Genomic DNA, 20,756 nt, shown 5'->3' on the forward strand with positions numbered 1-20,756 from the left:
GAGCGGGGATTTGAACCCATGACCTCTGACTCCAAAGCCCGTGCTCTTTTCCACTGAGCCATGCGGCTTCTTTTTCCTCTCTTCCTCCCCATCGCCCTTCTGCCCTGGTTCTGGTTCTGCTTCTGGTTTTGTTCTCTGTCTCCCCCTTCTAGACTGTGAGCCCACTGTTGGGTAGGGACCGTCTCTAGATGTTGCCAACTTGTACTTCCCAAGCGCTTAGTACAGTGCTCTGCACACAGTAAGCACTCAATAAATATGATTGATTGATTCTGCCCTACCTCCTTCCCCTCCCCACAGCACCTGTATATATATTTGCACAGATTTTTTAACTTCTCTGTGCCTCAATTCCCTCATCTGTAATATGGGGATTAAGACTGTGAGCCCCCCATGGGACAACCTGATCTCCTTGTAACCTCTCCAGCGCATAGAACAGTGCTTTGTACATAGTAAACGCTTAATAAATACCATTATTATTATTACTCTATTTATTTTACTTGTACGTATTTACTACTCTACTTTATTTTATTAATATAGTTCATTATTATTATTATTATTATTACTGTATTTTATTTGTACATATTTACTAGTCTATTTATTTTATTTTGTTACTATGTTTTGTTTTGTTGTCTGTCTCCCCCTTCTAGACTGTGAGCCCACTGTTGGGTAGGGACCGTCTCTAGATGTTGCCAGCTTGTACTTCCCAAGTGCTTAGTCCAGTGCTCTGCACACAGTAAGTGCTCAATAAATACGATTGAATGAATGAATGAATATTTATTTTACTTGTACATATTTACTATTCTATTTATTTTATTTTGTTAATATGTTTTGTTTTGTTCTGTCTCCCCCTTCTAGACTGTGAGCCCACTGTTGGGTAGCGACCGTCTCTATATGTTGCCAGGTTGTACTTCCCAAGTGCTTAGTCCAGTGCTCTGTACACAGTAAGCACTCAATCAATACGATTGAATGAATCAGTCATCATCATCAATCATCATCATCACCATCACCACACTGATGAGGGTATTCCTTAAGTGTTTACTATATGCCCAGCACTGATATAAGCGCTGGGGTACATAGATCTATAAATAATGATGACATTTGTTAAGCGTTTACTAGGTGCAAAGCGCTGTTCTAAGCACTGTGGGGGGATACAAGATTATCAGGTTGTCCCACGTGGGGCTCACAGGCTTCATCCACATTTTACAGATGAGGGAACTGAGGCTCAGAGAAGTGAGTGACTTGCCCAAGGTCACACAGCAGACAGAGCTGGGATTAGAACCCATGATCTGACTCCCAAGCCCGGGCTCTTTCCACCGAGCCACACTGCTTCTCATTATTATCTATCTATATCCGGGGTGGACAGTGCCCCGGTGCTTAGAACAGTGCTGGACACATAGTAAGCGCTGAACAAATACCATTATTATATATATGGTAACAGATAGGTAGAGATAGAGTACTGGGACAAATACAGTATAATTACATCGGATCCTGTCCCTGTGCCACGAGGCTCATAATCTTAAGGTGGGGGGAGGCTAGGTATTTCATCCCCATTTTTTAGGTGAGGAAACTGAGGCACAGAGAAGTTAAATGACTTGCCCAAGGTCACACAGCAGGCAAGTGGCAGAACTGGAATTAGAACTCAGGTTCCCTGATTTCTATGTGCATACTCTTTTCATATGTTGCCAACTTGTACTTCCCAAGCACTTAGTACAGTGCTCTGCACACAGTAAGCGCTCAATAAATACGATTGATGATGATGATTAGGCCAAGCTGCTTCCCTGGGATCCCCATTCCTCTGAGTTTCCCCCGCATTTCTCCTTCGATTCTCTCCTTTCCTGGTGATGCCCGTACCTTCCATGAATCCCTGTTTCTCTCTGGGGGTCCTTAATTCTTCATCCCTTTCACTAACCTCATCCCACAGTTATAAATCCTTCTGTGACTCCTTCCTTCTTTCCCTGTGACCCTCTTATTATGGGTGCAGGCAGAAAAAGAAATACTTCCCAAGCTGTCCTTCAACTTCCTTTCTTTCATGAAAGAAGAGGAGCCTCAAAGACTTACCACTTCCTCAGGCATTTGGATTCTGGCTCTGCACGTGGCAATTTTGAGCTTATCTTCTGGGTAGAAGGATTCTCTTAGAAAACCTCCTTTTCTCACCAGAACCTGTATTATCCTCCTGTAGCTCCTACTCTGCCTCTCAAACCGGACCTCGCATTCTGTCCTTCAACGCTCCCCCTCCCATCTCCACTCGTTCTCTCCCTCCTTCTCGTGGGATCACTCATCATCATCATCATCATCATCAATCGTATTTATTGAGCGCTTACTATGTGCAGAGCACTGTACTAAGCGCTTGGGAAGTACAAATTGGCAACATATAGAGACAATCCCTACCCAACAGTGGGCTCACAGTCTAAAAGGGGGAGACAGAGAACAAAACCAAACATACTAACAAAATAAAATAAATAGAATAGATATGTACAAGTAAAATAAATAAATAGAGTAATAAATATGTACTAACGTATATACATATATACAGGTGCTGTGGGGAAGGGAAGGAGGTAAGAAGCGGGGGATGGAGAGGGGGGCTCACAAACAAAACACCGGAGACTCAGCTGTGACCCTCATTAACCACTGGCAATTTGTATTTTCTTTCAATAGAACATCCATATCATGTCAAGGATACACGTCTCCATTTCCAGCTCCCTTTCTTTGAACTTAGATTAAAAAAACCCACCAGATTTGTCACTGAAAGATCCTGCTTTATTTCCGTACTCTGCTGGTTAATTCTCATGACTGTCATTATTCCTTTCCTACAGTCTTGTTCCCTCTGTCCTGCAATATAGTGACTTCAGAGGCATCATTATATGGTCCCCCTCACCTCTGCCCAAGAATCATCTCTGCTCAAACATCCCCCAAAAGAACTCACGCTCTCAAATTGAAGGCTACCCTTAACTAAATGAATTAATTACACTTACCGGATAGCAGAATGGCTCAGGCTACATTTATGTGTTGAGCTGGGAACCAGCTGTCTTCACGTCCCTCACGTTTCTTTTCTTTCCTCTCTCCTCCCTCCGAATGCTCATGTTCCTAGAATTTCCTCTGAGACATGGAAGACTTGTGAGTGACAAAGAGTGCTCCTATAAAGCAAGCTCATATAGCAATCCCAGGGCTTTTCTACAGTTCGGGTAGCACCACACACTGGGATCCTTTCACATGTACAATTGTAAAAAGGAGGAAGGATAGATTTTGATCATGTTTTATGCTTCATCTGTTCTTACGACCTTTTGTTTTCTTTAAGGATAAATAAGTTCTGCCTGCTTTTTAACGATGACATATCCTTTTTTAAAGATGGGTGCAAGGATTCCCTAAAAAGAACGTTGCTTTTGTCAACAACAACACAATCTGCTACCCGTGTGGGAATTATATCATTTTTGTTGACATTGATACCAAAGAAAAGACGGTGCTTCAGTGCATGAATGGAAGTGTGGGTGCTGTGGCAACTAGCTTCGCCAGTGAAGTGGTGGCTTTTTCAGACCGGAGGCTAAAACCCAACATCTACATCTACAGCTTTCCTGGATTGATCAAAAAGAAAAAATTAAAAGGTACGCTGTGGGACGCCCTGCCCCGCCCCACCACCTCTTGAAAATTTCTGTTGGAGAAAAGGATAATACACGGCTGATTCTGGTACAGATATTGAGAAATGGCATTTCTAGAGAAGTCGGAATTAAACTAAATTAAGCTAAGTAGTGGGAAAGGATGACAGATGGACACCTAAATTTAGTTTGAGGGTCTTTGAATGATAACCAGTTCTTTCAAAAAAGTATATTAAAATCATCCTTGTGAATTCATTGAGATTTATAAAGCATGCCGAAAGTGCAAATAGTACAAAAAATGATGTAGTACCATAGCTTGTACGTCAAACTAAAGTAACTTAGTTCAGGTGTTTCCCAAATGATGGTCCTAATAATCTCACTGAAAGCATGTCATAAAACATCTGTAGGGTTTAATAGTTTTTTACCTTTATCCATAATTCACCGTGGAGTTTAGACACACAATTAACGCGCCCCTTTTAATCACTTAAAAGAAATGTGCAAAGGTTGATTGTGTGATAAGGCATTACAGCTACTTGATGGCTCTAAAGAATTATTTAAGGGTGTCAAAGGAGAAAAGTTAATATTATGGTTTGCCTAATATAAAGAAAATTTAGGATGAGTATTCAAGAATTTTCCAAGGATGAAATATTTTATATCTACATAATCTTCCAAATGCAGTAGTGGAAGGTAGTAGTTGAGCCATTTGAAATGATCCTGGGGGTTGAAAATATGCAATAGATAGAAGAGATCCACTTTGAAGATGGAATAAGATGTCCTTCGCTAATTTTGGCAACTATATCAGTTGTTCAAATTGTATTTATTTTCTTCCAATAAATGTCTGGGAGAGAAGACATTATTTAGGCCAAGACAATGACTAGGGAGGGGAAGTGAATGCCAAGGCAGAGATTCATCTGGAGCAATGTAACGTCAACCTGTGTGTGCAATTTTGTTGTAGGAAATGCCCAGTTGGACTATTCTTTACTCGCATTCAGTAATTGTGGGATTTACTTGGCCAGCTACTCTTCAGTCCCAGAATTTGAACTTTCACTGTGGTAAGTTTATTCAGTGACGTGTTCTTCAATGCTGGGGATCCTGAGTGAATTTTCTGGAATTCTTTCTTGGTGCCAAGATTAGATCATCCTACTTTCCTAAAGCTTATTAGAATCAATCAATCGATCGTATTTATTGAGAAGCAGTGGGGCCAAGAGGAAAAAGCGTGGGAGTTAGAGGACCTGAGTTCTAACCCCAGCTCTACCACGTGTCTGCTGTGTGAGCTTCGGCAAGTCACTTATTTTCTCTGTGCCCCAGTTATGTCATCTGTAAAATGGGGATTAGTCCTACTCCTTCCTACTTAAACTGTGAGCTCCATGTGGAACAGGGATTTAGGCCTACCTGATTAGCTTAAAACACTGAGAACTGTGCTTGGCACAAAGTAAGCGCTTAACAAGTACCGTAAGAAAATTATTTTGTGCTTACAGCCTGCAGAGAACTGTACAAAGCACTTGGGAGAATTCACTATTACGGGGTTGGTAGACATGTTCTGTGCCCACAGTGAGCAGGACAGTCTAGAGGACAGTCTACAGTCCAATCTCCAGAGGAAAGATCAGTTGAACCCAGCTGTTTTTAGGGAAGTTGAAATATGTATTTTTTTTAGATAGTTAAACATTACAATCTAGAGAGAAAGATACACAGATCTTCACTAAAAATTACATTTTCAGGTAAAGTTTACAAACGTTTTTTACTTTGTTGTTTTTCCTTCTCGCAGTTCGAAGGGACAGAGCAAAGTGGTATTTAAATATGCTACGAGAATGCCAAGGGATAGTAATATCTTGACTTTATTCGATTATTAGTAGATATTTAAGAAATAAGCTACTGCCAAGAGTTATCTTTAGCCTTTTGGTAGGACTGGCAGAGGGAAAAGCGAAGTGGCGAGGCACAGACATGCTGTCTGGATCCCACTAGACAGTGAGCTCCTTGAGGGCAGGGATCATGTCTACGAATTTTATTGTATTGTACTCTCCCAAGCTCCTGGTACAACGTTCTGCGCATAGGAGGCATTCAATAAATACAATTGATTGATGCCCCTCCTGAAAGCTTGGGGAGCCTTCTGGAGGATAATAGCCCCGAGACACCCGCCTCTTCTGTCCGACGTTTAGAGTGGCCTCGATGTGTAAGGGCGGACCGTCATTTGGTGTTAAAGGCAATCTTAATTTATATTCATTTTATAGCGGAGCAGTGAGACCAGTCTCTTTTGCCCTCATTTCAGATTCAGATTGTATTTTAAGTGATAATTTTTTTCTGCATTTGCAGGGACTGGGAAGAAAATGTCATCTTGTGCAAAAAATCCCAGCCAGATGTGGCAGTAAACCAGATGACCTTCAACCCGATGAACTGGAGCCAGCTCTGTCTGTCCGGTGGAAGTGCTCTCACCGTGTGGCACATTGAAAGAATCAACACTGAGCATCATCTCATGCCCAAGTGAGTGGCCTCTCCCCCTTAGCACTTATCCACATCTACTTTTTGTCAACTTACATTTAACGTGGAAGTCCTCATTTCCATCAAAACTGGACATGCGGATCTTGAACATCGGATAATTCCTTGATGAAACGTGACCTTTTCTGGTCACCGTTCGTGGCTGTGTTCTGTTAACGCTTCCCCCACAGACTTCGTTCTTTCATTTCCTCAGGCCAGTCAAGCTCCCTGCTGCAGATGGGACTTTTTTGGGTGAAAATAATGGACTTTTCTCAGGCTCAGAGCCCAAAGACGCTTTCTACGGTCCGGTATTACCAGTTTCTGCTATTGCTGGGCTTGTAGGTGTTGAAGCAGAAACTTTCAAGGTAATTGTTATGCTTTGAGGCTATCCTAATCCAAACTCCAGATGATTCTAATACAGATATTTGCAGATTTTTTTTGTTGTTTTTTTTTCTGGTTTTCACCTATCGTCAGTTGGCCAAGCCCATACACATAACCACAGTGGTGGTCCTGGGCCTCAGCTGCTCCCACTGACCCTCTCTTTGATCGCGGGCACCACAGCCCCGCTTCTCCCATTTTCCTCTGCCCTCTTCTCAAGTGCCTGCTGGCCACCTCCCCACCCCTTGAAAACCCAGGTGGCCCTGAGTTTTGGGGTAAACATTCTAGAGGTTTAAATATATAGATGGCATCAGATCAATCAATCAATCAGTCAATCGTATTTATTGAGCGCTTACTGTGTGCAGAGCTAGTAGGTGTTGAAGCAGAAACTTTCAAGGTAATTGTTATGCTTTGAGGCCATCCTAATCCAAACTTCAGCTGATTCTAATACAGAAATTTGCAGGTTTTTTTTTCTGGTACTTGGGAAGTACAAGTTGGCAACATATAGAGACAGTCCCTACCCAACAGTGGGCTCACAGTCTAAAAGGGGGAGACAGACAACAAAACCAAACATACTAACAAAATAAAATAAATAGGTACGAATGTTCACAAATGGTATTTGTGGTTTAGTCTCATTTGTGTGTATTGAGAGGGGAGTTTGGGAGGCTTCTATAGCCAATCCCCTGCAGGTACCTAGAGATTGCTGTGTAGTAGATGTCGCCTGGCACTCTTAATCGGCAACCCAAGCCGAACTCATCTCCTCAGAGCTGCTTGTTTGTTGGTTGTTTTGTTTTTTTTTGGTATTTGTTAAGCGCTTACTATGTGCCAAGCACTGTTCTAAGCACTGGGGTAGATGCAAGGTAATCAGGTTGTCCCATGTGGGGCTCACAGTCTTAATCCCCATTTTATAGATGAGGTAACCTGTCTCTATATGTTGCCAACTTGGACTTCCCAAGTGCTTAGTACAGTGCTCTGCACACAGTAAGCGCTCAATAAATACGATTGAATGAATGAATGAATGAATGAAAGGTAACTGAGGCACAGAGAAGTTAAGCGACTTGCCCAAAGTCACACAGCTGACTAGTGGCGGGGCCGGGATTAGAACCCATGACCTCTGACTCCCAAGCCTGTGCTCGTCACTCTAAGCCTTTCATCAGGATGACAGGGAGCCTTTAGCATTAAGGAACTATCCCCTAAATATTTGCCTCACTAATCCTACTGTTTTGACCAAGAGAATGCACCTGAGAGTGAACAAAAACTTTGAAATCCATTTTGTATAGGCATAAACTTGATAAATATACTTATTATATTTATCTATGTATAAGTATAGTGCTAGCTAATTTAGATAATATCTCTGCATTGAGGAAGTATAAGTGACTCACTGAGGGTGAAAGTTGTTCGAGTTTCTAGTCTATACTGTGTCAGAGATGTAGTCCAGGAATAATGACTAAAACATGGATCAGTGTATCCACAATGTTGCAGCAGAGTGAAAGCAAACTGAAAAGTCTGTAAAGATAATTTAAGAATTAGACCACTTGCTTAAGGAAAAACAATTCACCTAACCCAGATATCATCATTTTAAAACCATTTCAAACCCAAAATAAGTTAGAATTTACTACTGTTAGTTATGCTACCACTAGATAATAGTCTGTCAATGTGATTACTAAATGGGGATTCATGTTTTTTGGGATTCCTATACTCTGGGCATAATCAATATAGTGTAGTGAAATAACAAATTATTATTATTATTATTATTATGGTATTTGTTAAGTGCTTACTATGTGCCAAGCACTGTTCTAAGCATTGGGGTTGATAGAAAGTAATCAGGTTGTCCCACATGGGGCTCACAGTCTTAATCCCCATTTTACAGATGAGGTAACTGAGGCTCAGAGATGTTAAGTGACTTGCCTAAGGTCACACAACAGACAAGTGGTGGTGGGATTAGAACCCACGACCTCTGACTCCCAAGCCCGGGCTCTTTCCACTCAGCCACGCTGCTTCCCTTAAAAGAAACACAGGGCTGGGAGTCAGGAGATCTGGGTTCTAATCCCAGCATTGGAACATGCCGCCTCTGTGACCTTGGGCAAGTCACTTAATTTCTCTGTGCTTCAGTTTCCTCATTTGTAAAATAGGGATTAAATACCTGCTCTCCCTTCCCCGTAGACTGTGAGCCACATATGGCACAGGGACTGTCTGATCTGTTCGTATTTGACAATGCTTAATGACTAACACTATTATTAGTATTAATTATTAGTATTAGTATTAACTAGTAATTAATTAATTATTTATTATTGTTAATTATTAGTATTATTAGTATTTAATACTCTATTTATTTATTACTCTATTTATTTATTACTCTATTTATTTATTTATTTATTTATTTTACTTGTACATATCTATTCTATTTATTTTATTTTGTTGGTATATTTGGTTTTGTTCTCTGTCTCCCCCTTTTAGACTGTGAGCCCACTGTTGGGTAGGGACTGTCTCTATGTGATGCCAATTTGTACTTCCCAAGCGCTTAGTACAGTGCTCTGCACATAGTAAGCGCTCAATAAATACGATTGATGATTGATGATGATTAGTATCACTTGACATCATAAAATCAGTTTTAGTTATCCACATCCTTCCTTTTCGATTTAAATATTGTATAGCCACAAAATTTAAATGATTTCCGTTTGATATTTTTTTAAATCCATATTTACCAGTTTTCTTAATTCTACATTATGGCAGTTTTTTTATGGTACTCATTAATTCTGAGTGACGAGGGGAAAATCAGGCTAAACACAGGGTCCAAATTTAAATGTTCAGGATTTCATGAGTTGCTTATCCCTGAACTTATTTCTCCCTATTGCTAATCTGACAAATTGTAAATTCGTCCTCAAGATCAGGGATCAAGACAACTAACTTGATTGGACTCAAGCGCTTAATACTGCTCTGCACTCTCCCCCTTTTAGACTGTGAGCCCACTGTTGGGTAGGGACTGTCTCTATATGTTGCCAACTTGTACTTCCCAAGCGCTTAGTACAGTGCTCTGCACACAGTAAGCGCTCAATAAATACGATCGATGATGATGATGCACAGAGTAAGCACTCAAATACCATTTTTCCCGAAGTATACCAATACAGCCCAGCTTCTAACATGTAAATCTATGGATAAACAAACCCATGATATATCCATTCATGATACATTTATGTTTTCAAGAATCACACCACTGGTGTATTTTGGGGTATGCGTGGATGCCCTATATAAACCCTGCCTATTTTTTTAGGAGTCTGAGTTTTGGAGTGAATTTGGAGTGTTTTGCTGCTTCATCATCAACATCAACGGTGTTTATTGAGTGCCTACTCTATGCAGGTGGTTATGTTCTCGTAGTCTGGGACTGTGAGGCGTGGTAGAAAAATGAGGAGATGCAGAGGGGGGTAAACAGGGTAAAAGGACTAATTTTGCAAACCTAACAGAACTTCAGTGGACCTGATGCTTTTGCAAAGTGTGTAAAAAAGTCTACCAATCTTAACAGAAGTTCTGTTTGTTTGTTTTTTTTGTAATGAAGCCCAAAGACGATTTTCATCCTCTGGTTCAGCCTATATTCCACTGTTGGACCACAACAAATGAATTGTATGTGAGCTGTGAAGGGGATCATCTCCTACTAGTTAATGCAGAAACAGTAAAAGTTACTGTTCTAAAATGTATGCCTCTTCAGACTTCACCAGGTAAGAAACTGCTCCGCTCAACTTCCTCAAATGCATATTTTGGAGCCATCTGCCATTTACCATGCTTAGAGTTCAAGTCGGACGGTTCGTAGTTCAACTCTAAGGTTTTACTTTTCGTATAATTTATCTGTTCCAAAGTAGTCTTTGACTTACGACATTTTGACACGCATGTAGATGTAGTTGCTCTTTGTACTCGAAAGACGGCAGCTGGCAGGGCCCCAGCTTTAGCCATCTACCACTTCCCCCTCATCTGGTGTAATCTGCGCCTGCCAACTGGGTTTTGGGGTGTTTTTTCTCAATGGAGCGCCTGTCATTGGATCCATGTTTTATGTTGATTATGCATGGTCCTCTGCAGCTGCTTGCCCTCACTACCGTTTTCATCGAACCTCTTTGGGTAGTTTTTTTTCAGGGCGGGGGAAGGCAAAGCGCAACAATTTCTGCTGCCATGTTGCTTAGAGAGTCTTTAAATTCTGACCCTGCCCTCTCAAGATCTGTGCTGTTGGGATATGAGAGTGATTCTTTCTGGTGGCTGGAGTTGTGTCACAGTTCACAACTTTTATGTAGGTGGCTTACAGTGGCAGTTAGTTCCATGACGCGCCTGCTTGATTCTCATTCTGCCTGCCGCTGGACGGTGATCAGGCCGCATGGACGCCTCCCTCGCAGAACGTGTGACCACGACCTCCTGTCTGCCGTGTTGCCTTAGAATGATATAATCTTCAAGGATGGGCGAAGGGGTGCATCCGTGTGGTTTTATGTTTCTCTGGCAGCTGGAACAAGTGTTTGAGCTAAGACAGCGGATTGCTCACGCATGTATTTGGAAGGAGAGTGCCACTCACGACCATCGGTCAATGGTATCGAGCGCTTACTATGTGCAGAGCAGTGCTGGGAGAGTGCAACAGAATTAGCAGACGCGTTTCCTGCCCGTAGCGAGCTTACCGTAAACTTTAACTACACCACGCCTTTCTAAGACTTGGGGCAAAGTCTCAAAGTCACAACGGCCCAATTATAAGCAGTGTCCTTCCTCGGAACTGCCTCGATGGCATCAGCGAAGTCGGCAAGAAAGCGATCCTTATCGTGGTGAGAGTGGTTATAGTTGGGGTGTATGCACTGATGATGATTGGTGTGACTGCATTAGTCGAAGGTGAAGTAGCATGGCATGGTGGATAAACTATGAGGCTAGGACCCAGCGGACCTGGTTTCTAATCCTGGCTCGGCCACTTGCCTGCCGTGGGACCTTGGGAGAGTCATTTAACTTCCCTGTGCCTCAGTTTCTACAACTGCAAAATGGGGATTCAGAACCTGTTCTCCCTCCTACCTATGTTGGACAGGGACTGTATCTGTCCTCATTAATTTGTGTCTACCCCGGCGCCTGAGCAGTCAAGCTTGGAACAGGGCTTGACACGTATTAAGCAATTAACAAATACCACAAGAAAAAAACATGAAAATTCCTTTTGGAATTGAACTCAGTGTCTTGATGGGAGTTGGCTTTACATGAAGCCAACATCAGGCTGCTGCCACTCCAGATGTGCTTTGCCAATCTAGCTAAAAATGCACCTGGCACCAACTTCCTTCACCTTCACAGGGCAGCGTTGCCTCAATGCTGTTAGGTCGATGTCATGCCTGGCAAGCTCTCTGGCTGCATTCCTTGCTCACTGTTCATGATAGCTGTCATTGCTTTTTTTTTTTTAATGGCATTTATTAAGCGCTTACTTAATAAAGTAAGAGAAAGCACTGCACTCTTGCTTATAAAGTAGAGAAGCAAAGCACTGTTCTCTTGCTTAAGAGTCCATTGCTTCTCTATGCACTCTTGCTTAAGGGTGCATAGCCACCATAGCACTTGTATAGATTTGTACAGATTTATTACTCTATTGATTTTACCTGTATATATTTTCTATTCTATTTATGTTGTTAATGATGTGCATATAGCTGTAATTCTATTTGTTCTGACGGTTTTGACACCTGTCTACATGTTTTGTTTTGTTGTCCGTCTGCCCCTTCTGGCCTGTGAGCCCGTGGTTGGGTAGGGACCGTCTCTATCCGTTGCCGACTTGTGCTTCCCAAGCGCTTAGTACAGTGCTCTGCGCACAGTAAGCGCTCAATAAATATGATTGAATGAATTGCAGGAAGCAGAAATCAGAGATTTCTTCCTGGATTTCATTCTGCCTAGTTCGCCACAGATGTCCTGCAAGCTAGATAGGAAGCTCATTGAGAGAGGAATGTGTCTATTAAAATTCTCTTTTACCCCTCCAGGTGCTTAGTACGGGTCTCTGCTCAATAAATATTGCATGGATGAAAGCAGATGGTGTTTTAGGGACAATTTTCATCCCTTCCTCCAGGTTGCAGAGGACAGCTCTGCCCCTGACAAGGGCCGCGGTGCCGTGAGAAAGGAATATAGACTCCGCCGTCGCTTCTGATTGACAAGGCGCGACCGTGCCTTGCCCTCGGGCTCACGACTAAGGGCCTCCGGCAGCTTCCTCTGCCTGCCTCATCATCATCATCATCAATCGTATTTATTGAGCGCTTACTATGTGCAGAGCACTGTACTAAGCGCTTGGGAAGTACAAACTGGCAACATATAGAGACAGTCCCTACCCAACAGTGGGCTCACCGTCTAAAAGGGGGAGACAGAGAACAAAACCAAACATACCAACAAAATAAAATAAATAGAATAGCTATGTACAAGTAAAATAAATAAATAAATAGAGTAATAAATATGTACAAACATATATACAGGTGCTGTGGGGAAGGGAAGGAGGTAAGATGGGGGGGATGGAGAGGGGGACGAGGGGAAGTAAGTGCCTCACTTACCCACTGCCACAGGGCTACTTAGAGGCAGACATGAAGCTCGAGACAACATAGGGATGGAGAACTTAGGCAGAGAATTGACTGTAATGGTGGAGCTTTGCATCCCAGCCAGCTGTACTACTGCTCTGAGCCCGGAGTGCAACAAGCAAATAGGTGATGGGGTGTACTGCACATTGAAAAGTTCCCACAGGGACTTTCGGGACAGAATCCACTTATGGCAATTAGGACAGTGCTTGGCACACAGGACAGTGCTCTGGACATAGTAAGCTCTCAATAAATACCACTGATTGATTCTTGGTTTAAGCATTTATTTGAAAAACAAGCTGTAATGAGATTTGGAAGTTTGCTGATTGATAAGGTGGAAGGAAACTTAATCAATCGTATTGAGCGCTTACTGTTTGCAGAGCACTGTACTAAGCGCTTGGGAAGTACAAGTTGGCAACATAGTTCCCTTTCTGATTCATAGTTTCACCCAGCGTCACTGGCTTTCTTAAGTGGTTTCGTCCACGGGCCAGGTACACTCCAGAATACCGTCTCTGAAAAATACCAGATGTTCTTTTCCGAGCACCATAAATTCAGTAGGTTTAATATCCGGAAATAGAGGCCTTTATTTAGCTACTATTTATGGAGCCATTTCCATTTTTAAAATACTTATTTGCCGTAGATGCCATTCTCTTCACTGAAGCTGATTTTTCCAGTTTCGAAAGCATAGTGAAAAATCTGACTTTAAAATTAGAAGTGGGGAATTTAAAGATACCAGGTGCCGTAATGGAGAAGGGGGGTTGGAGCTCCCTGTAAGTGGCCTGAAGGTGCCAATCTGCTTCCATTCGGGGCTACCTGCTGGTAATACTTTTGTAATTTTAATTAAATGGTCGCTTTTATTCCCTTCCATAGTTATTGCTTTGTTATTATTGCTATGCTCACCTTAGGGAAGGTCACACTTTAGCGATGGGTAAGTAATTTATCCCAAGTATATGAGAGAGCTTATGCTTTGATTAGAGAATCATGTTGGCCATGAACTGGAGGGACTCTGAGTTTTTCACCAAATGTCCTGATAGCCGGTGAGGGGGTAGCTACTGAAGCTTGATGATGGTAGGTTCAAAACCAACAAATTCAGAGTACCATTTTCAGAGACGGAATATGGTACTGCATAGATGATCGTCGTTTGGATGCGGTCGTGTCATTTCTTGTGTTCTTATTTTCTTTTAACCTTTCAGATTGAAATGTTGTATAATCTGTACAGTGCTGTGGTTCCAGGAGACGCCATAGAGGAATCAAGAAATTTACAGTCTTTTTTTTATCTCTTAGAGCGCAAGCTTACTGTAAAATTCTCATCCAAGTTGCAAAGTTCTATGGCGGATTTGAAAAAAGGTATGAATTTCTTTAGCGTATCAGGTTGATTTTGGCTCCTGTAGCCAAGTAGCATTTTCCCAGTAAGCCTCCCCCGACCCATTTGAGGAGAGGAGTCCATTGTAGAGCCCTTTGTTGCGAAGTCCTGAGACACTCCGGTCTGGAAATTGGCCACAATAAATCTTGGATTGTTATTATTTAGACCGGCCAGAGACAATAGAATGGGAAAATGGCTTCTGGAGGAAGCTGTTCACCTGAGGACTGTAGGACTCTGGGTTTGGTACAGGAAAGAAGGTCATTTTTATAGGTGGCTTATATGAAGTGAATATAGCAGATAGCTGTAAGATACTGAAAGGATATTTAGGGGCTTTTGTAAATTTCTTTGAGATCCTTTCTTGGTGTATGGTATATTTTCCTTGAAGAAGTATTTTGTAGAAATAAGATGTTTCCAAATATGAGGTTTTTTTATAGTATTTAAGTGCTTACTCTGTTCTAGGCACTGAGTGAGAGGTCATGGGTTCAAATTCCGGCTCCGCCAATTGTCAGCTGTGTGACTTTGGGCAAGTCACTTAATTTCTCTGTGCCTCAGTTCCCTCATCTGTAAAATGGGGATTAGGACTGTGAGCCCCACGTGGGACAACCTGATCACCTTGTATCCCCCCAGTGCTTAGAACAGTGCTTTGCACATAGTAAGCACTTAACAAATACCATCATTATTATTATTATTACTGTATTAAGTGCTGTATAAGGTACAAGCTAATCAGGTTGGACACAGTCCATGCCCCACCTGGGGTTCACAATCTTGCGTGGCTCAGTGGAAAGAGCACGGGCTTGGGAGTCGGAGGTTATGGGTTCTAATCCCGGCTCTGCCACGTGTCAGCTCTGTGACTTTGGGCAAGTCACTTAACTTCTCTGTCGTCATCATCATCATCAATCGTATTTATTGAGCGCTTACTGTGTGCAGAGCACTGTACTAAGCGCTTGGGAAGTACAAGTTGGTAACATATAGAGACAGTCCCTACCCAGCTCACAGTCTAAAAGGGGAAGACAGAGAACAAAACCAAACATACTAACAAAATAAAATAAATAGAATAGATATGTGCAAGTAAAATAAATAAATAAATATTATGAGTTATAATTATAACTGAGGTGCCTCAGTTACCTCATCTGTAAAATGGGGATTAAGCCTGGGAGCCCCACATGGGACAACCTGATCACCCTGTATCCCCCCCAGCGCTTAGTGCTTTGCACATAGTAAGCGCTTAGCAAATACCACTGGTTATTATTGTTTTACAGATGAGGGAACTAAGGCCCAGAGAAGTGAAATGACTTGCCCAAGGTGACACAACAGGACAAGTGGCAGAGCCAGGATTAGAATCCAGGTCCTTCTGACTCTCAGGGCCGGGATGTATTCACTGGGCTCTGCTACTTCTCGGGGACACCACCCAGAATAAATAACCTTGGGGTGGGACGGGGAAAGGATAGCTCCCTTCTGAATACTGTAAAATTGCCTTTGGCCGCTCTGCTACTCATATATTGACCCAGTTGCCCAGCTTTGGCGGAGGTATGAGTGAGAAATGTTAAGCGGCAAAAGCGGCATCCCCTTCTGGACCCTGATTTTCCCACTTACACAGTGCCTGCCGTTTCCCTACTCAGTGAGACCTTCCTTGTGTGGCATTTTGAAGCGGCAAAGGGAAACTCGTAAGGCTGGGAGCCAGGGGACCTGAGTTCAAGTCCCCCCCCAGCTCCACTATTGCCCCACTTTCTTTGTGACCTTAGGCGAGTCACTTAACCTCTCTGGGGCTCAGTTTCCTCTTCTGTAAATTGCCGACTTGTCCTTCCCAAGCGTTTAGTACAGTGCTCTGCACACAGGAAGCGCTAAATAAATACGACTGAAGGAAGAAGGAAGGGTATTAGACAGATTGTGAGCTCCATTTGGAGTAGAGACTGTTTCTGATCTCAGAACCTTGTAACTTCCCTGGTGCTTAGCACATAGCAAGCGCTTTAAAAAAGTATCTGTTCAGGCTGTTATTTGAGCCATCGGCACCAGAAAGCTCATTGCTCCCTTTAGCCAAGCTTAAATTGGACAAAAAGAATAAAGCCTGGCGCAGAGATTAGACACTTTCCCAGGAATGGAAGGGAAAATCATGCCAAATTATTGGAGTATAAAATAAAATGATATTTTTTGTTTAATTTTGATTATTATTAATCTATTTATTTTATTAATGATTTGTTTATATCTATAACTCTATCTATTTTGATGTTATTGTTATTATTTTGTTTTGTTGTCTGTCTCCCCCTTCTAGGCTGTGAGCCTGTTGTTGGGCAGGGATTGTCTCTATCTGTTGCTGAATTGTACTTTCCAAGCACTTAGTACAGTGCTCTGCACATAGTAAGCGCTCAATAAATGCGATTGAAATGAATGAATGAATTTAAAATGTCTGCCACTTATTTTAGTTTGCTCTTCTTTCCAATAAAATGAAGGAACCCACTCTAAAACACCAAGCATGGCCTCCATGGCATTTCATAAAGACGGACTGCTCGTTACTAGAAACGTAAGATATTTCTTCTTCCAGTTTGTGAATTATGTGGAAAACAAAACCAAGTCAGGGGTGAGGAAGCGGAGTCTTTAAACCCTCCGAAAGGACCAGATTTTGAAGGCACCAAATGGCCCAAAGCTACAAATCTACCTACCTAATAAATATTTTATTTCGGTTCCTAATCCAAATACTGGAAGTAAACGTCATTTTTCTCTCCCTAATGAAAAAGTAGTAAGTGCAGGTCCTACCCTTTTTTTCTGAAACTGCTTTCAAAAGAGAAGAATTCATAGGCCGTTTCAAAGGAGATGGTGTCCTCTGGAAAATAGATGACACAAAGTTTTGTTAGTGGTTATGCCATAACTTGCTCTGTCAGAGGACCTCAAAACTCCTGCCTCTGGGCCTTGTCCTATTTCATTTGTTAATCTGTTACCTAATTATCAAAACCAAACATATACAAAAAATGAAACATTTGTTCATCTAGCTCTTAAGGAAACATGAAACTGCTTCTCTGTTATGGGGTGAGAGTGTATGACTTACATTTAATTCTTTCCATTAAATCATCATCAATCGTATTTATTGAGCGCTTACTATGTGCAGAGCACTGTACTAAGCGCTTGGGAAGTACAAATTGGCAGCATATAGAGACAGTCCCTACCCAAGAGTGGGCTCACAGTCTAAAAGGGGAAGACAGAGAACAAAACCAAACATACTAACAAAATAAAATAAATGGAATAGAATAGATATGTACAAGTAAAATAAATAGTCACATACTATAGAAATGATCCCTGAAAGTATAGTCTTTAAATGGGTAAACCGTATCCATTCTAGTGTTTAAGCTGTGAGCTTCATGTGTGTAAACTGTATCTGCCCCTTCAATATCCCTTCTATTAGGCCAGGTCTACTTCAAGAAGCAGATTCCGCCTTTCTGGAGACTGCATAATTAATTGTGAAAATTGGTCCCGGGTGCTTACGTTCTATATTTTTATATGCAAAACCAAAGAATGTATGACTGCATAATTATTGTGAAAATTGGTCCTGGTGCTTACATTCTATATTTTTATATGCAAAACCAAAGAATGTATGTTCCCAGAAATATCGTAAATGTAGAGGGGATTGTAGAGAAAGCATTAGTTTAGCAATTGGAACTGATTTTTGATGTATTTTATTGTTTCTGGTGTGTAGGATGGCCTTTTGTATTCTCTTGATATCAAAGGATCAACTTATAAAATAAGCAACTCCTGTGACGTGTCAGAACCTATCAGAAATATACTGTTCTCCCCTAACTGCAAAAGATTACTGATTGAAACAGTTAAGGTATGCAATACGTTGGCTTTAATGAAATGCTAATATAACAAGCTGTTTGAAGGCATAATTAGGATTATTATAATGTAGCGTGTATCAAGGGCACCCAATAGATATCCTATTAGGCATCCTTTGTCAAGCAGTTTTTCTTCATAAAGTCTATAAAGTTTCCAATGATAGTGAAATATGGTAAAAATTATATCTGACCCTCACCTTTTGTGAGCAAGAGCTGTTGGAGAGGTGGCCTAGATCTCTTACTACATTGTAGGAAGTTGAACTCTGCTATGGAATATAAATTATCCTGATCCAGATCTATTACTGACACTGCATAGATCAAATCTTCTAACTTCTCCACGGCTTAATTTTCTCATCCATTCTACCAGTCAATCAATCAGTCAGTGGTATTTATGGAGCGCTTACTCTGTGCAGAGCACTTTACTAAGCACTTGGGAGAGTACAATACAATGGAATTAGCAGACACGTTCCTTTTGGTTATTAGAATTAGTTTCGTTAATTATAAAGTGACTTTAGCGCCTCAGAGATTGTTTCTTTCAGCGTATACGATAAGCATCACTGTTGCTGTAATAAAAATTACATAAATATGCTTGCCTTTAGCTTTGGCTCAGGAAGGAGGAGTCTAAGACACAGACACATACAATTTTACGATATGTAAAACCAGTCTTGCCCTGGCAAGTGTATTTCCCAGGAAGGTCAGAATTCAGAAGATTCCAGCTGCCATAATAATGGCATCATTATTATTGTTTTTATAAAATGTATTAGGCACTTACTGTGTGCCAAGCAGTGTACTAAGCGCTGGGGTAGATACAAGATCATTAAGTTGGGTGCAGTCTTTGTCTACATGGGGTTCACAGTGTGAATAAATACGACTGAATGAAATCCAGCGGGGGTCAAAGTGAGTCACAACAGAAGACAGGGAATCTGGGAAGGAAATCTAAAGCTGGGGTTGTGAAGTGAGAGAAACGGGAACAGGAAGCAGCTCGTGGGGAAAGAAGTCAAGAGAATCATCATCATCATCATCATCATCATCATCATCATCAATTGTATTTATTGAGCGCTTACTATGTGCAGAGCACTGTACTAAGCGCTTGGGAAATACAAATTGGCAACACATAGAGACAGTCCCTACCCAACAGTGGGCTCACAGTATAAAAGGGATATGTACAAGTAAAATAAATAAATAAATAAATAAATAAATAAATAAATAGAGTAACAAATATGTACAAACATATGCTTGCACTCTCTCCATTTTCACATCTATCTAAAGTACTAAAAAGAATCGAACCCCCTATTATTGACCTAATAATACTATTGACCTAATGACTCAGAAATGGTTTTTATGAACCATAAGTTTCTAACAGTGCAGCAGCTGTGGCATACAGCGTTTTACTGTATATTTTCCCTTCCACCCAAATAACTGCTATTTTTTACCTTTTCAGGAAAAAATCGTTAAAGACTTTTAGTTCAGATCCGTTTACCTCAACGACTATTGTGCGACGGGCTAATATAAGAGATAAAGGCTATAATTTGGGGCTTTATTCTTTCAAATAAACCCTCTGCTTAAGAGACTAATATAAACATATCACAAAGCAAGGTTAGAAAGGTGTAGGGTTTTTTTTAAAGAATCTTCAGTAATTGTAGAATGGGTTGATGATTTGTTGTACACTTGGCAGGGATCAATCTTTACCTGCACTCCGATGGATATGGCTAACATTGACACAGTTCTGGATGTATGCCAAGGGGACTTTGTGGCAAATGACTTCATCACACCTGGAAATAAATATTGCCTGGTAAAAAAAAAAAAATACATATACCTGATCTTTAACCATTGTAGAATCTGATATATTTAAACTCCTAAACTTAATCCAAACCTTTTTTTTTGTTATTAAATGGTATTTGTTAAGCACTTACTATGTGCCAGGCACTGTACTAAGCCCTGAGGGAAGATAAAAGATAATCAATCCCCATTTGGGTCTGAATCCCCATTTTGCAGAGGAGGTAACTGAGGCACAGAGAAGTTTAAGTGACTTGCCCAGGGTCACACAACAGGCAAGTGGTAGAGCCAGAATTAGAACCCAGATCCTCTGATTCCCAGGCCTGTGCTCTTTCCACGAGGCCACACTACTTCTCAATAATAAATAATAATAATAATAATGCATTCTTCTCAGTAATAAATTCACTAATAATCTAACACCCAGGATAAAAGGAGCGCAGTAAGAATCAGGACATTATTTGTGAAGGATTGAGGTTATGGGAGTCAAATTCAGGGTTATTTTCATTACTTGCCCCTGTGGTGAGCTTTCTATGTGCAGAACACTGCACTAAATGCTTGGGAAAGAACAATACAATAGACTCGGTAGGTGCAATCCCTGCCCACCAGAAGCTTACGGTCTAAGGTCTACAGAGAAGCAGCGTGGCTTAGAGGAAGGAGCATGGGCTTGGGAGTCAGAGGTCATGGGTTCTAATCCTGGCCCCGCCACTTGTCAGCTGTGTGACCTTGGGCAAGTCACTTAACTTCTCTGTGCCTCAGTTCCCTCATCTGTAAAATGGGGATGAAGACTGTGAACCCTCGTGGGACAATCTGATCACCT

At 41.4% G+C, this 20,756-nt stretch overlaps 2 protein-coding genes and 1 pseudogene across 2 annotated transcripts in view; 1 reads left to right on the forward strand and 2 right to left on the reverse strand.

The window, feature by feature from the left end:
• Positions 1 to 3,013, reverse strand: part of GSTO1 (glutathione S-transferase omega 1) — a 37,168-nt gene extending 34,155 nt beyond the window's left edge. Inside the window, exon 1 of the mRNA XM_038757542.1 lies at positions 2,970 to 3,013. The gene's annotated coding sequence lies outside the window, so the exon portion shown is untranslated. The remainder of the gene's footprint in view (positions 1 to 2,969) is intronic.
• CFAP43 (cilia and flagella associated protein 43) overlaps positions 1 to 20,756 on the forward strand; it is a 75,860-nt gene that overhangs the window by 550 nt on the left and 54,554 nt on the right. The window contains exons 2-10 of the mRNA XM_038757537.1: positions 3,343 to 3,596; positions 4,543 to 4,639; positions 5,898 to 6,065; positions 6,274 to 6,424; positions 9,991 to 10,150; positions 14,264 to 14,326; positions 16,790 to 16,860; positions 18,028 to 18,159; positions 19,839 to 19,955. Of these exons, the coding sequence (XP_038613465.1) occupies positions 3,343 to 3,596; positions 4,543 to 4,639; positions 5,898 to 6,065; positions 6,274 to 6,424; positions 9,991 to 10,150; positions 14,264 to 14,326; positions 16,790 to 16,860; positions 18,028 to 18,159; positions 19,839 to 19,955 (1,213 nt within the window). The remainder of the gene's footprint in view (positions 1 to 3,342; positions 3,597 to 4,542; positions 4,640 to 5,897; positions 6,066 to 6,273; positions 6,425 to 9,990; positions 10,151 to 14,263; positions 14,327 to 16,789; positions 16,861 to 18,027; positions 18,160 to 19,838; positions 19,956 to 20,756) is intronic.
• LOC119938813 lies at positions 17,573 to 17,646 on the reverse strand (annotated as a pseudogene).

The sequence above is a fragment of the Tachyglossus aculeatus genome, chromosome 16, assembly GCF_015852505.1.
Source record: "Tachyglossus aculeatus isolate mTacAcu1 chromosome 16, mTacAcu1.pri, whole genome shotgun sequence".
In the NCBI taxonomy this organism is placed as follows: Eukaryota; Metazoa; Chordata; class Mammalia; order Monotremata; family Tachyglossidae; genus Tachyglossus; species Tachyglossus aculeatus.